The sequence below is a fragment of the Nicotiana sylvestris genome, chromosome 12 (assembly GCF_000393655.2).
Source record: "Nicotiana sylvestris chromosome 12, ASM39365v2, whole genome shotgun sequence".
In the NCBI taxonomy this organism is placed as follows: domain Eukaryota; kingdom Viridiplantae; phylum Streptophyta; class Magnoliopsida; order Solanales; family Solanaceae; genus Nicotiana; species Nicotiana sylvestris.
Window position 1 is genome coordinate 9,463,181 of NC_091068.1, and position 14,105 is coordinate 9,477,285.

Genomic DNA, 14,105 nt, shown 5'->3' on the forward strand with positions numbered 1-14,105 from the left:
AGGATATTGATGCATATGTGAGAGGAAGGGAAGAAGAAAGAGTGGTTGGATCCAGTTCGCCTACTCTTGTTGGTTATAATGAAGAAACATGTGCAATGGTGGTCTGGAGTGAAGAGATTAGTGATAATGAGGAGATAATGAATGAAAATATGAGAATAGAATCACAGAAAATATGTGATGGTTCTGATAATAGAAGTGCAACGAATGGGCTGGTTAGGTTAAGCAAACGATTTCATGAACCAGTTCCTTATCTTGCTAAAATAGACAAAAGTCCCAATCTGCTGTAAAAGGTGTCAGATAGTTATAATCAAAAGAAGAAGAGCAAAGTTAGAAAAACTGTAGAAAAGGGCATGGGTGGCACTAAGAGAAAGAGTGCTTCTTCTATCCCTGTAGCAACTCCTCCCACAAGAGGATGAACTATAAGGAGCCAGAAGAAATAGAGTAAGGCCAATGTAAAAAGGTCTTAGCTGAGAGTGCCAAGAAAATCGCTTCGAAACAAAAAGCCGGTAAGCCAAGTGGAGTAGTCCAGATTGAGGGGATGAACCTGGTTTATGAGGATGAAGATAAAGATGTAGAAGTAACCATACCTAGTGCCAAAAAGTGAAAGAATTCTCAAGAAACAAAGGTTGTGGCAGAGGGTTCAGTTGTGACTAAAATAACCATGTCTACCAAAAAGAGCAAATAGACTTAAATAGTGGGAAAAAATAGTTAAGGATGTTGAGATTGAACGATTGAAGACTAAATTGGTTGATGTAGAGGATGAGAGAGACAATCTCAAGTGTGAGCTTGCAAATTAAAAGGAAAAGAATGGTGGTATTCTTCAACATATGTTGAAACTGCTTCAAGCCAAGAACTAAGAACCTGGTTCTTCTCAGTCCTAAATTCTTCCTAGCCCAATTGTAACCAGTGACCCAAGTGAGATTTCTCTATTTTTTTCTCATGGTTCTATTGGTTTTATTTCTTTTTATGCCTTGTGGTAGTATCTTATCAATCAATGAAGTTTACTGCTTTTGCTCTAAATGTTTGTTGATATTTCTTAGATGGCTAATATCTTTAGATTGAAAAAGAAAAAATTGAATCCATGATTGCATTTGGACCTCGTAGGTCTTAGCACGCCTACAAATCACTCATCAATATAATTGAAGGATACTAGCTTGGTCCAAAATGTTAGGCGATTTGGCGTCAAAACAGCACGGGCTAGCCAGTTTTCGGTCTGATCATTCAAAAACAGCGAGCGTTTGTCAAGTCATTGAAAAATAGCCACTATTTTGCTGCAACAAAGACCGGTCCAGTATAATATACTGGAGTTCCAGCAGTATACTGGAATTCCAGTATATTATGTTGGAGTATTTTCTGGATTTTGAACAGTGCTTTCGTTCAGATTTATCTTTACATAAAAAGTGGCTAAATTTCAATATTTTTTGAAACTGTGGCTATTTTTGAATGACCACTTATAAATCTGGCTATTTTTTAACTTCTCCCAGATTTGGCAAACTGAATTTGTTTCAAAATATTGATCGTATTATTTTTAGAAAGAAACAAAAAGTCATTTTTTTTTCCAAATATATCCTTACTGCCTTAGTTAGAAGTGCGTTAATTAAATGAGATGTTTAAGAAGAAATAAAGGCGGTTCAGACAAATACTCTTCGGATTAAGGCATTAAAATATTTTTTTCAATAGGCGTGCAAGAACCTTAAAAGATTATTTAAAATGCATTAGGAGACAATAATAACAATAACAGCGGTCCAGTAAAATTTCACTTGTAGGGTCTACGGAGGGTAGTGTGTACGCAGACCTTACCCGTACCCCGAGGGGATAGAGAAGTTGTTTCCGATAGGCCCACAGCTCAAGAAGACGAAAAAAAACAATATATCAATACCATCAATAGAAACCATAAAAAAAAAATAATAGTATCAACAGAACCAGAAAATAGATGAAAAGCAAAACAATAACCAGTAGATAAAGCCCGTCACTAAGAGTAACGAAAGAGTAATGTTTACTCAACATAAACTACTAACAGTCTTAACACTCTGGTGCGCTATAAAAATATGCATAAAATGCATTAGGAGAGTGTATAGCATTTTCTATCTTTTGCTCTTGGTTTGGCCAGATATCAACCATCTGTGCTATTTGAAGTTTCAAATACATTATTTGGGATCATTAAAATGTCATTATCAACAAATTTATGAGTTATACTGCTTTCTGGGAGAAGGAAAGATTCAAGCTATGGCTGCCCCTCATTAGTTCCCAGCTCGGGAAAAATGTTTCATAATTCAATTAAACAATCCTCAAACAAGGACATGCAGAAGAGAGATTCCTAGGGAAGGGGGAACTGAAAATACTAAAAGGGTTGAAATACACACAAATTGTATCAGTAGTTATTACTACAAATATTTTTTGACCTAACAAGAGGCTGAATAAAAAATACACCCATAATCCACAAGAATCTATGGAGCGCGGCAAAGAACCTTGGATTCAGCTTTCGTCACCTCAGTGAATCCTACTGCCAAAACCCGAGTCAGAGGCACTGCCAGCGAGCAAAGAAGCACTTTTAGTAACCAAAACAAAAACCCCATGGATCAGCATTTGGATCAGTACTGGTCAACCATATTAGTAGATACAAATTTGAGGAAAAAATAGACATTTCCCTGCACACTGCTGGAACAGAACCACTGCAACGATCACATTCTCTACATATTATCCAGGTTTCTCGACCATAAAAGATTGGTTCAACAGAGAAACGATGGACAGTGTTGGACATACAGATCCTGATAACACTAGCATGGTGACCTTTCGCGAGTTATAAACTACTACTCAATGCAGATCAAACCCTTGCTATTACAAAGTTTGTTAGGTTAAGCTCCTAATCATTAATCCACATTACTGCAGCCAGAACGTCATTAGCTACCCTGCTCGGACTCCTTTTGTGAAGAATGCTGGGCTTTTTTGCCCAGAAGTTGGTCATCTCGACTAGTTCTTGGATCATCTTCCCCTGGAACTTCCCCAAGTCTCTCCTGCAAAGTCAAATCCAATGACTTAAATAGCATAAAACTTAGGGATAATTACCTTATTGGGCCGCCCTCCAAAATAGTAGCCGGAAAATGTAAATGTTTTGTATATTAAGTATAATTATACATATTATATACATATCAGTGGCTAGCGGCTGTAATTAATTTCACCCAATGGGACAAAAATGAAAAAAGGCCCAAAAAATTACTGCCTCCGATTCAAATATAAGTCATTTTTGCAAACTGAATTTGTTTCAAATATTTGACGGGATTAGAAAAAAAAGTCAATTTATTAATTTTTCCAGATCTGCTCATATTGTTCCACCAGTGGAGTATTAATTAAGTGAGACGCTTATGGAGAGATAAAGGATTAGATGTACTCCGTCCTGATAAACATTTATAATTTGATCTTTCATCCTTGGCTTAACTATTTACTATGTCCTGAACTTCATTATTTATTAGTGTGTATTGGGCGAACCGAAGAAGGGTAGAGAGAGAAACCTTAAGAGATGCATTCTGAGCAAGAAGTTGCTCATACTCACTCCTGATACGACTCACTTCAGCTCTAAGAGAGGAATTTTCTTCCCTTAGAACTTCAGCACGCTGCGCAAGTTCATCACACTCTGCCTGGCTCACAAAAGGCGAAGTGGAGTCAGGGTTAATTATGATTGAAAAAGGAAAAAACTGAAGGATTATTTGTACCTGCTTTCGTAACCTAGATCGACGAGCAGATTCCCTGTTGGACTGTTTTCTTCTCTGCCGCTTAAGCTCCCTTTCGTCCTGAATTCAATCGCAAAGAAAAGATCGTCAGTGACAATGCATTAACTATCCAGAAAGAGAAGAAACACTATGTTAAAAGAGACATCCTCAGTTAAAAAGGAAGAAAAGCAGAAAATTAATATGACAAAAATGGTTGCGGAGAAATCAGATGATCTTCTAGGTGCTCAACACTGAGCGAACGGCAAGGATGACACCTCATTAGAAGCCCATTTACTTCGCAATTTGATCAAAAAATGGAGTTGTGACGCTGGGATCTTGGGTAGAGGCAGGGTGATATTTTAGTAGTAAAGCTTATGCTTCTGTTCAACACATAATGACTGAAGTAAAATAATAGAATTCATGGAGATCTTGGACTCTGGTGTTCTCCTCCAACTCCGTATCCTAACTCAGATCAAACCATCCCATGCACATATATGTGTATTAAGTCATCAACAAAGCCTATATCAGTGTGAATATTTTAGTCCATACTTCACTCATGTAACTAAAACACGTGCTCTTTTAAGTGTGTTTTATGTGGACATAAATCATAGTTATCTACATATGTGAATCTAGCTGCAATAGACTCGCTTACAATTCAACATACAGAATCATGAGTTCTTAACAAATGGAGAGACAAAAAGGATACCTGAATCCAAATATGTGATTGAGCGCTATCTCGTGATCCAGCAGCAACCAACCCTCCAGCAACTGAAGCAGAAGGTACATTTCCGTGTATTGCAGGAATAGATGATGCGGTGGCAGCACCCCAGTAATCCATACCAATATTCAAGTTGGTTGTGGGTCCAGGAATACCTCCCGCCGCAGCAGCTGATATCGGGGCGATTGCCATAGTTTGGTTAATCATTGAATGAGGAGCGCCGCCAGTCCCTCCATTCTGGGAACCATGTGCAGCATTTCCATTTTGAGATGTGTCAGCTGTAGCAGAGACATCATACTACTTTTACATCAAATATATTCATCCCCAAAATAGTTACCACATATTCAAAGCAAATTCATATCACCAGACCTGAATCTTGCCCGCCTCCTGAATTCATTGGTGACTCCTACAAAATCAATATGACAAACAATCAGATACTGGCTCGACGAACCAAAGGACATACTGAAATAACAATGAGTTAGCTTTTCCCTGTAATACACACACGCACACGCACACACGCATAACTGACTATGAGGGTGTTTGGCTAGGCTTATAAGCTGGTCAAACTGGCTTATAAACACTTTTTTGGCTTATCTACGCGTTTGGCAAATACCTAAAGTGCTTATGAGCCAAGTGCTTATAAGCTAAAATCGGCCATAGGTCATAAGTTGGTCACCCCCAACTTATAGTTTTTTAGCTTATAAGCATTTTTAGTTTGACCAAGAATTTTACTAGTTTATCCTTAATAATATTTTTTAATTCACAAAATATTTTCCCTAAATAAATTTTCTAACTTTCTTTTCATTCCATATTCGTTGTTCATCCTTTTCTTTACAAAGAAACTTTTTAATTTATAATATTTTGTAACTTTTTTAAGGATATTTTAGTCATTTTAATAAAAGAACAACTTATTAGTAGTTTTCTACCAAACACATCAATTGATTATTATCGGCTTCAGCACATCTTTCCAAACACTTAGAGCCCGTTTGGATTAGCTGATTTGAAGTAGCTGATAAGCATTAGGTGCTGAAAAACACTTTTAAGTGCTGAAATTGATCTAATAAATAAGCAGTTACGTGTTTCGATACAAGTGCTTAAATTGACAATAAGTTGTTGCAGTATTTGATTAAAAAGTGCTGATAAGCTCTTTTTCTGTTAAAATGACTTAAATAACCTTAGAACTGTTTACACTTGTAAGGGCGTAATTTCTTCAAAATTTTAGATTCCAGATCGATTCAAATACAAAATATTCTATTTGTCATTTTATTTTAAATACAACCGTGCTTAGCTAAGATAATTTTTATGATAAATATAATTTATTTTATGATAATCATATAATCATAAGTTATAATAATTAATAAATTGACAAAAGTTTCTCAATAAAAAATAAACCTAATAGGACAAATTATTTGAAGAGAAACAAACACTATCTTCATCACCACAACACTTGGAAAGCAATACACCAAAAATTTGATATGTCCTCATTTATTACATACAGTTCAAAGATTAATAAACAATCACATAGATACAAATATGCAAAGGAATAGAGAATTTGCTTCTATTAAATAGTCAATGAGAATTGCAAACTTGAAGGGGGGGAGGGGGGGTTAGGTTGAAAAAATACTTGAGGCAGTGAGCATTGATGTAGGAGTTTTGTTCTAAAAGGGAATATTTTAAGGATACAACAACAACAACAACCCAGTATAATCCCACTTAGTGGGGTCTGGGGAGGGTAGTGTGTACGCAGACCTTACCCCTATCCTAGGGTAGAGAGACTGTTTCCAAATAGACCCCCGGCATCCTTCCCTCCAAGAACTTCCCACCTTGCTCTTGGGAAGACTCGAACTCACAACCTCTAGGTTGGAAGTGGGGGTTGCTTACCATCAGAGCAACCCCTCTTGTCATATTTTAAGGATAAAATAATAAAAATCTTGGTCAAACTTAAAGTGCTTATAAGCTAAAAATTCATAAGTTGGAGGTGACCAACTTATGGCTTTTGGCGTATTTTTGACTTATAAGCACTTTTAACTTACCAAACAACTAAATAAGCCGAAAAGTGCTTATAAGCTTAGCCAAACACCCTCTATGTTGAATTGTACAAAGCACAGACAAGCCTGAAGCCATTGCTTTAAGATGGAAAGCATGTTTATCATACTTCCCATAAACAGGAAATAAAAAACTACCTTCTACCATATAATAATTGAAATAAAACAAAATACATCATACAATACCCACATTCTGAGAATTTGCGTCACTTCCTTCACTTGACCCTTCACTTCCACTCTCGGCACTACAAGTCCAACATTGGCACAGGTCATAAGTCTCATGAACTGATAGGGAAGTATTTAGGCTTGACAACTCGAAATACTTTAAGCAAAAAAGCATTCTCACATGGATAGAAAATATCATGATTAGCAACAAATATATTAATATATCTGATACTCCAAAATATTTCTGTATTCAACCTAACCAATAAGTATATTTTAGATTCCTGGACAGCAATTATCTTGCTCAGCAAAAGCTAAAAAGATTGCAAAACAGTATGTATCAGAAAACCATACATGAGAAGAACACATCATTCCAACCGGAAGCAGAGGCGGCGCTTACGCCTTCAACCCCGAAAGGATCCAGGATTTAAACACTATGGATTCAACTTTTAAGGTTTTTAGCATTGAACTCATTATATTTTTAAAGTTATGGATTCATATCTACTATTTTTGCAATTTTAGTGAATTTTTACAAATAAATTTTTACTCCGCATCGAAAGTTATGGGTTCAATTGAACCCGTCGGTAGAACACTACATCCACCCCAGACAGGAAGCCCTACTCTTTTAACTTAAAAACGTGTTTACAACACTGCTTATTCCAGCCAACCCTTACGGCATTCAGGAAGTGCTAACAATAGCTAAACTGGGAAATATGGAGCATGACTTACAACCATCTGATGACTAGAATCCGCTCAATCGGAAATGCATACTAAGTAGAGTCCACAAAACCAAGAAGTCACATTTGGCTTGATTTACATTATTCAATTTATAAAAGTCTCAGACGAGAAGATAAGCTGAAGTTGATCGACGAGAAAAAATTAATAAGGCAATTTGGACTGTAAGTGCCCAATTAATCTACTTTCGCTGTAAGTGCCCAATCGGAAATGCATACTAAGTAGAGCCCACAAAACCAAGAAGTCACATTTGGCTTGATTTACATTATTCAATTTATAAAAGTCTCAGACGAGAAGATAAGCTGAAGTTGATCGACCAGAAAAAATTAATAAGGCAATTTGGACTGTAAGTGCCCAATTAATCTACTTTCGCTGTAAGTGCCCATTTAATAACCATTCTAAATTCTTCTGCTTATATTATAATTTCCAATATTCTGAGAACTTTCATATTATGCATCATACCTTTTAGAATAGACTCCATTGGCAGATGCTCCAGATGTCTTACCAGGTCCATTGTTCTTCCCGGTGATCATATTCAAACTACCCAAGCTTCCCTTAGATCTCTTAATGGGCAATTTTTCCTTTCCCTCGGATGACTTACCATCTACTTCAGCATTACCAGGGTTGCTAACCTGCATAAGGAAAAATGAAGGAAGCAATATGAGAACTGGAAACTTAAAACATTGATTACGTGGACAAAGTTATTCAACACATTCAGCGTAGGTACTCACTGCAGCTTCAGTGACACCATTTGGGGAAGCCATCGCAAAAGGGCTGAAAGGGTAAGATCCCTGATTAATTTGGAAAATATCAGTTTCAAGTTAGCAAAATCAGAACTGAGATGCATATAGTTAGTAAGACAGTAAACATCAGGCAACAAGATTATACCGGAGGCATTGATGGATGAGCATATATGCCGCCATGGGGATACATTGCAACGTATGGATGTGGTGGAGTTCCATAGGGTGGCATAAATTGCTGAAAAACCAGCCGCCAAAATTGTTAAAGAAATATTTTTGTTTTTTTGACAAGGTCAAATTTTATTAAAACAGTATCGGGCTGCTACTGTGAAAATACAGAGATAAAATAGAACCACAAACTGCGTAGCAACTTGTAAAATAGAACCACAGACAAAAGCAAGGAAATATAAACCACAAAAATCAGATTAAAAGATAATCCATACAAAAGAAATACTAAATTTTGGCACTATTATCCACATGCTTGAAGATTCATCAGAATAATCTTTACACTTTCACAATCCATGGAGATGGAGTAAAAAGAAACCAGCAGAATTGTTGTACAGAAGCATCATTAACTTATTCATCAAGATTTCAGAAGAAAAATTGAGAGGCTTTGATGATGACTTGAAATAAAAGCCTCAATTGCTCTTGTTCTCGGTAATCCTGTAATACGAAATATGCAGTCTGGAATAAATTTTCATCCTTTCAGTTAACCATATTAACACTTGTGAAACGGTGAATGCTATCCAAAGAACTGCTTGAGCGAGACCACAGAATTTATACCAAGTCTTTTTCTTCTTGACAATTTAGGATCAGTACAAGTCATTGGCAACTTAGCAAAGAAAGCTATGTACATTCCACACATGAAATTTTCAGGAGGCACACATCTGCACAAGGTGGTAGCAAATTGACACATCATATTCTTCAAAATGCACGAAGCCAGCAAGTTTTGCCGCTTGAGACTCGAGATTAGTCATACTCTAGAAAATCATGCAAGTAGAAATGTGCATAAAGCAAACAACATAATTACATATTTTCATGATATCCAGATCCAAATGCAGAAGCGTATGATGAAAGCATCGCTTGCAAAACACACAGATGCAACAGAAGAACCACCTTACCTGTACTTATTTCTTTTGATAGTACCATAATTATGCTAATTTCACAATAAAAAGAAATAACATAATGAAAGAACGCCATAGAGATCTATCATCAGTCACTTTTTCCCCTATAAAAAGCATTAGACAAGCTATTACATCGTAACAACCTGCTTTATTCAATTTGTGCCAGCTATGCTGTAGTAGCAAAGGTTAAAAAAACGCAGTCTGAGCACTTTAAATTGCTTTACTGCTCTTCTCTATGTAAGTGACAATTTGGTACCACTACAATACCTTTGAACTCAAATTAGAAGAAGAGGCGGAGGGGAAAAAGAGATTTAGCTTGAACAACAAGCCATATAGCTCGTTTTAAAGCATTTAAAAGAGAAAGACAAGCTGCTTTATTCAGGTTGTGAAGCAATCGCTCCAAGCGAACTCAAGAAGCTGCTTTACAACCCTTTTCTAAGTGAAAGGTATCTCCTGCTAATTTGACACAATTTAAACATATAATCTATCCAAAAGGGATAATTGTACTTTTGGTCCCTCATTAACAAATTTCAGTCTAGGTCTCAGTGAAATCTGAATATTTGACATTTGATCGATAGTATTATATGCTTTTTTAATGAAAAGTTTTCTTAAAATCAGCTTTTTTTACTCTGAGGAAACAAGTTTACTGATTTTGGACTTAAAATAAAGAGTCAAGGGACAAAACTAATTCTCTCTTAACATAAAAGATAAGTCATCTCATGGTTAAGTTTAAAAATACAATAAATTTTAGAAAACATATTAGAGGAAGGGCCAAATGCACAATCCTATTAATTGAACAGTAGATGTGTTTATTTGCATGCCACAAAGACCAAAATTGGAAATTACCAACATCGAATACTAAAACCACAATCTAATACATCTTTGACCCTATTTAACAGGTTCGAACCTCAAAGCTCAAACCTTTCCCATAATTTTAATCAAGTTTATGAACCACTTCGATATATTATCTATAAGCACGCCGATTAAAAGACAACTGAAGCATACCGCAGTCTTTCTCGCTTAAATTAATTCAACGCACCAAAAAATAGCTTAAGCTAAGAATGCTTCTATAACTAAATTCATAAGCGATCAGCCAAGTAAAGAGAATGCTGATAAAAAACGGGATTTATAATGTCCATAATAGATTCCTTCCTCACCAAAAAAGGGTATCATCTCGCAAATATTTATTACTCCCTCCATTTCAATTTATGTGTCTTACTTTCCTTTTCAGTAAAAAAAAAAAAAGGCAGCCCGGTGCATTAAGCTCCCGCTATGCATGGGGTCCGGGGATTTTGATGCCACTTTCTATATTTAGTAACTCTTCAATTCCAACATCCTACATGGCATGTTTAAGACCACACGATTAAACGGCATTTTGATACATCGTAAGGCCATAAGATTCAAAAGTCTTCCTTACTTTCTTAAACTCCGTGTTCGGTCAAACTACGACACAAAATGAAACAGAGGAAGTAGAAAGCATAGTATCCAAGCCCATAAACGAATCACTAGCAGACAAGATGAAACCCCAAGAATGAGTTATCAGATCATCATAGAGCCACACTCATCATAAACAAATCATGAAAGAGTGAAATATAACGAACTTAAATCATCTCTTTCTTTTTTAACTCTTGCAGACCAGGGGGTATGTAATTGAATCAATACGCATTCTAACTAGCTTAATGTAATGCTTCTTGATTCAAAAGTCAGAACCTATCCTGAAATCCGTGTGCTGATACTAGCTTATTGTAATGCTAATTAGATCGGACTTTTGAAAGAAATTCAAAACAGCATGTGAATCAGAGCCACGTCATATGTGAAATTTCCATACCTGAACTCCCCACATATAAGGGTGTGCTTGAGGACTTGATGCCATAAACCCATGTGGAGGCATAGGAGAATATGCCTGCATTTTGATCATCAATGTCCTTAGACTACCAACAAAGAAATGCCAATAAATGAGGCAAAAGGCTGAGAAAATATGCTACAGAGAAACCATACCTGAAAGCCAGACCAATCTGGATTGACTGAGCCGGCGGTAGTAGTAGAAGCCTGCTCCTATATAGTGCCAAGAAGCAAAACACATTAATTGGTGGGATGATTAAAAGAACTCACACAAAAATACTTGTTCAGGGAAAAAAATGGTTTTTTGTTTTTGGTACAAAAGTTCTATTACTGAACACCAAGCCAGTACCAAAAGTATGTCAAAGTTGTTTATATGTCTCAACCCGCGTCATCCACTAACATCTATCAACTTTACCAGTTATCTATAGAACACACAGTATTCTCTCTTAGCACCAACCAGTTACCTGTGAATTGGGAGTCTTCGGCTCTTTTGCTTCCTTTGCCTCCTTTGAGGATTTATCCATCTCACTGCTACCCATGGCTCGACTGCACTACTACGTCAAAAATTCCTCAAACCATTCTGTCGTGCACATACACATATATGCATCAAAAATTAGTTTTAAATCACTTTCTACCTGATAAATATTCTACACATGAAATTGTCAAAAGTAACCGAATAGACCAAAAGTACCACAGATCAACATAGACAAACACAGACAACAACAAGTCAACAACAGCAACAACTACACCTCAGTCCCAAACTAGTTGGGGTTGTCTATATGAATCCTTGCTGACAACTTTTCTAACATTTAAACTCATCTAACGTGAGGATTCATCATGAAACTGGTTAGTTTAACGCTGGCTGCCTGCCTACCGTAACCCGGGCTCCATAAAATTGTCAAACATCACCGGATAATTGGAATTAATCGGCGATATTCACCAAGCTCGAGTATCCATTCAAACAAATTCCCTATTAACTTATAACAATCTCCCAACTTTCAAAAGGAAAACTAACTCGCAAAAGCATAAAGTTCAAGTCAATCAACTAAGCCTCAATCCAAATCCTCCACTCCATTGTACCCATTTTTGAATACTAGAAAGTCCTTCATCACATAGAAAGACCTTGGTTTCACATAGATAAAGTAAAACCCTAAAAGGGTTGCAGTATGTCAACAGCCAGTATAAACATAGTCCATTTTATGAATCCACATACAGAACAACATTATGTAAAATGGAGTCTTTCCGCTGCTTCATAACAATAGATTTAATAATACAATACAATTAAATTAAGTAACAATCACAACCAACATTGTATTTAAAATAACAATACAATACAAAAATGGACTCCACATACAGAACAACATAATGATCCAATCACACCAAATCCATCATTACATAAAATGGGATCCTTCAGCTGTGTCACAACAATGGATTTAATAATACAATTTAAGTAACAATCAAAACCAACATTGTATATAAAATAACAATACAATACAAGCTGTAACACGGTTGCAGTAGGTCTACAGCTAGTGTAAATATAGTTCATTTTATGAATTCACATACAGAATTATGCAAACATAAAGAGAAAAAAGCAACCCAAAACACCCAATAACAAATTAAACATGAAAAATAATCCAAAAGCCACAGAATCTAAAAAATGGTGAATTTGTTAGTTACCGTGGAAATTAAACAAAGACTAGTGAATCTTGAAGAACTGGGTCAGCTTTAACTGCAGTAAAACTCCAATTACAGCCAATCCCAGTTTAAATTACAGTACCCAGCTGGTAAACCTCAAAATTAGAAGGAAAAAAATAAAGATTAATGCAAAGGTTGGGATTTTCCCGTATATGTGTGTGTTCTTATTGAATTGCTGTCTAAATCTCGTTTAGGCCAAAGGTGCGCGAAAATTGGCTAAGTATTTGGGAAAGGCTGAGTCAAGTGTACGACTTGACTGCCGCGCGGGTGTGAGTTTTGACTGACTAAAATCACCCCCGTGACAGTAGGCCACTATCCTACCATCGAAAGTTGATAGGGCAGAAATTTGAATGATGCGTCGCCGGCACGATGGCCGTGCGATCCGTCGAGTTATCATGAATCATCGCAGCAACGGGCAAAGCCCGCGTCGACCTTTTATCTAATAAATGCATCCCTTCCAGAAGTCGGGGTTTGTTGCACGTATTAGCTCTAGAATTACTACGGTTATCCGAGTAGTAGATACCATCAAACAAACTATAACTGATTTAATGAGCCATTCGCAGTTTCACAGTCTGAATTTGTTCATACTTACTGTCATGGGCTGCTTTCCAGACATGCCCCATGACCCCTTGGCCGCGCCCCATGGCGGCCTAGCAAGCCTCACAATGCCTAGCGCCATGGTCGGCCCCGTGGTCTTGGCTGCGCCAAGTGACAAGCGCGCATGTGCCTCTGTCGCCCCACCGATGCCTCTCGCCAGCGCCCAAGGGCTGGTCATTGACAACAGCGCCGCGCGCCCTGACAATGCCGCGCGCGCAGATCCTGATGCCTCGCCAGCGCCCAGCTGCAGGCCCATTCCAACAGCGCCTCGCGCACAGACCCTGATGCCAAGCACCAGTGCCCAGCCTCAGGCCAGCACATCAAGTGTCGCGCGCGCCCACAGCAACGCGCGCGCAGACCCTGACCCGCAAGACAAAGATGCTGCCATCGGACTTAGTTTTTCCTTGTAATAATCTAAGTCCTTTTCATTGTAATCATAGACTAGTTTTCATCATTTTCATTTCAGTGTGCTTCTACAGCTTTATTAGGACTAGTCTTGTAATGTTGGTTTATTTTTTTTAAGCATTATTAAGGGGGACCAAACAATCAAACATTTCAATCAGCATTTTCTGGTGTCTCTCCCCCTCGACACCACATCATTGTAATCATCATTTTCAGTCATCAATAAAATCATCATCAGCATTCAAAACCCAATTCTCTCTCAGCTTCCGCAATTGCTCACGACATTGGTTTTCCCGCACGGCACTGACAATCTAGTCTAGCGTGCGGCGAGGACCTCA

General features: G+C 37.4%; 1 protein-coding gene across 1 annotated transcript; it reads right to left on the reverse strand.

Moving 5' to 3' along the window:
* Positions 1-2,240: 2,240 nt before the first annotated feature.
* Positions 2,241-12,893, reverse strand: LOC104221938 (bZIP transcription factor 16-like). Its single transcript, XM_009773099.2, has 13 exons — positions 12,751-12,893; positions 11,538-11,653; positions 11,230-11,286; positions 11,060-11,134; positions 8,256-8,345; positions 8,099-8,158; positions 7,830-7,999; positions 6,661-6,715; positions 4,795-4,831; positions 4,414-4,703; positions 3,711-3,788; positions 3,510-3,635; positions 2,241-3,014 (listed from the first exon to the last, which is right to left on the reverse strand). Exons 2-13 carry the CDS (start codon positions 11,610-11,612, stop codon positions 2,901-2,903), a joined length of 1,227 nt encoding a protein of 408 aa, XP_009771401.1. The 5' UTR covers positions 11,613-11,653; positions 12,751-12,893; the 3' UTR covers positions 2,241-2,900.
* Between the last annotated feature and the right edge of the window lie 1,212 nt (positions 12,894-14,105).

Excerpts from the sequence above, each read along its gene's own strand:
- LOC104221938 (XM_009773099.2), bottom strand. The coding sequence starts at position 11,612 with ATGGGTAGCAGTGAGATGGATAAATCCTCAAAGGAGGCAAAGGAAGCA. Across the intron at positions 8,159-8,255 it reads CTCATCCATCAATGCCTCCG|GGATCTTACCCTTTCAGCCC; the intron begins GTATAATCTTGT and ends CAAATTAATCAG. Across the intron at positions 3,636-3,710 it reads GATCTAGGTTACGAAAGCAG|GCAGAGTGTGATGAACTTGC; the intron begins GTACAAATAATC and ends TTTGTGAGCCAG.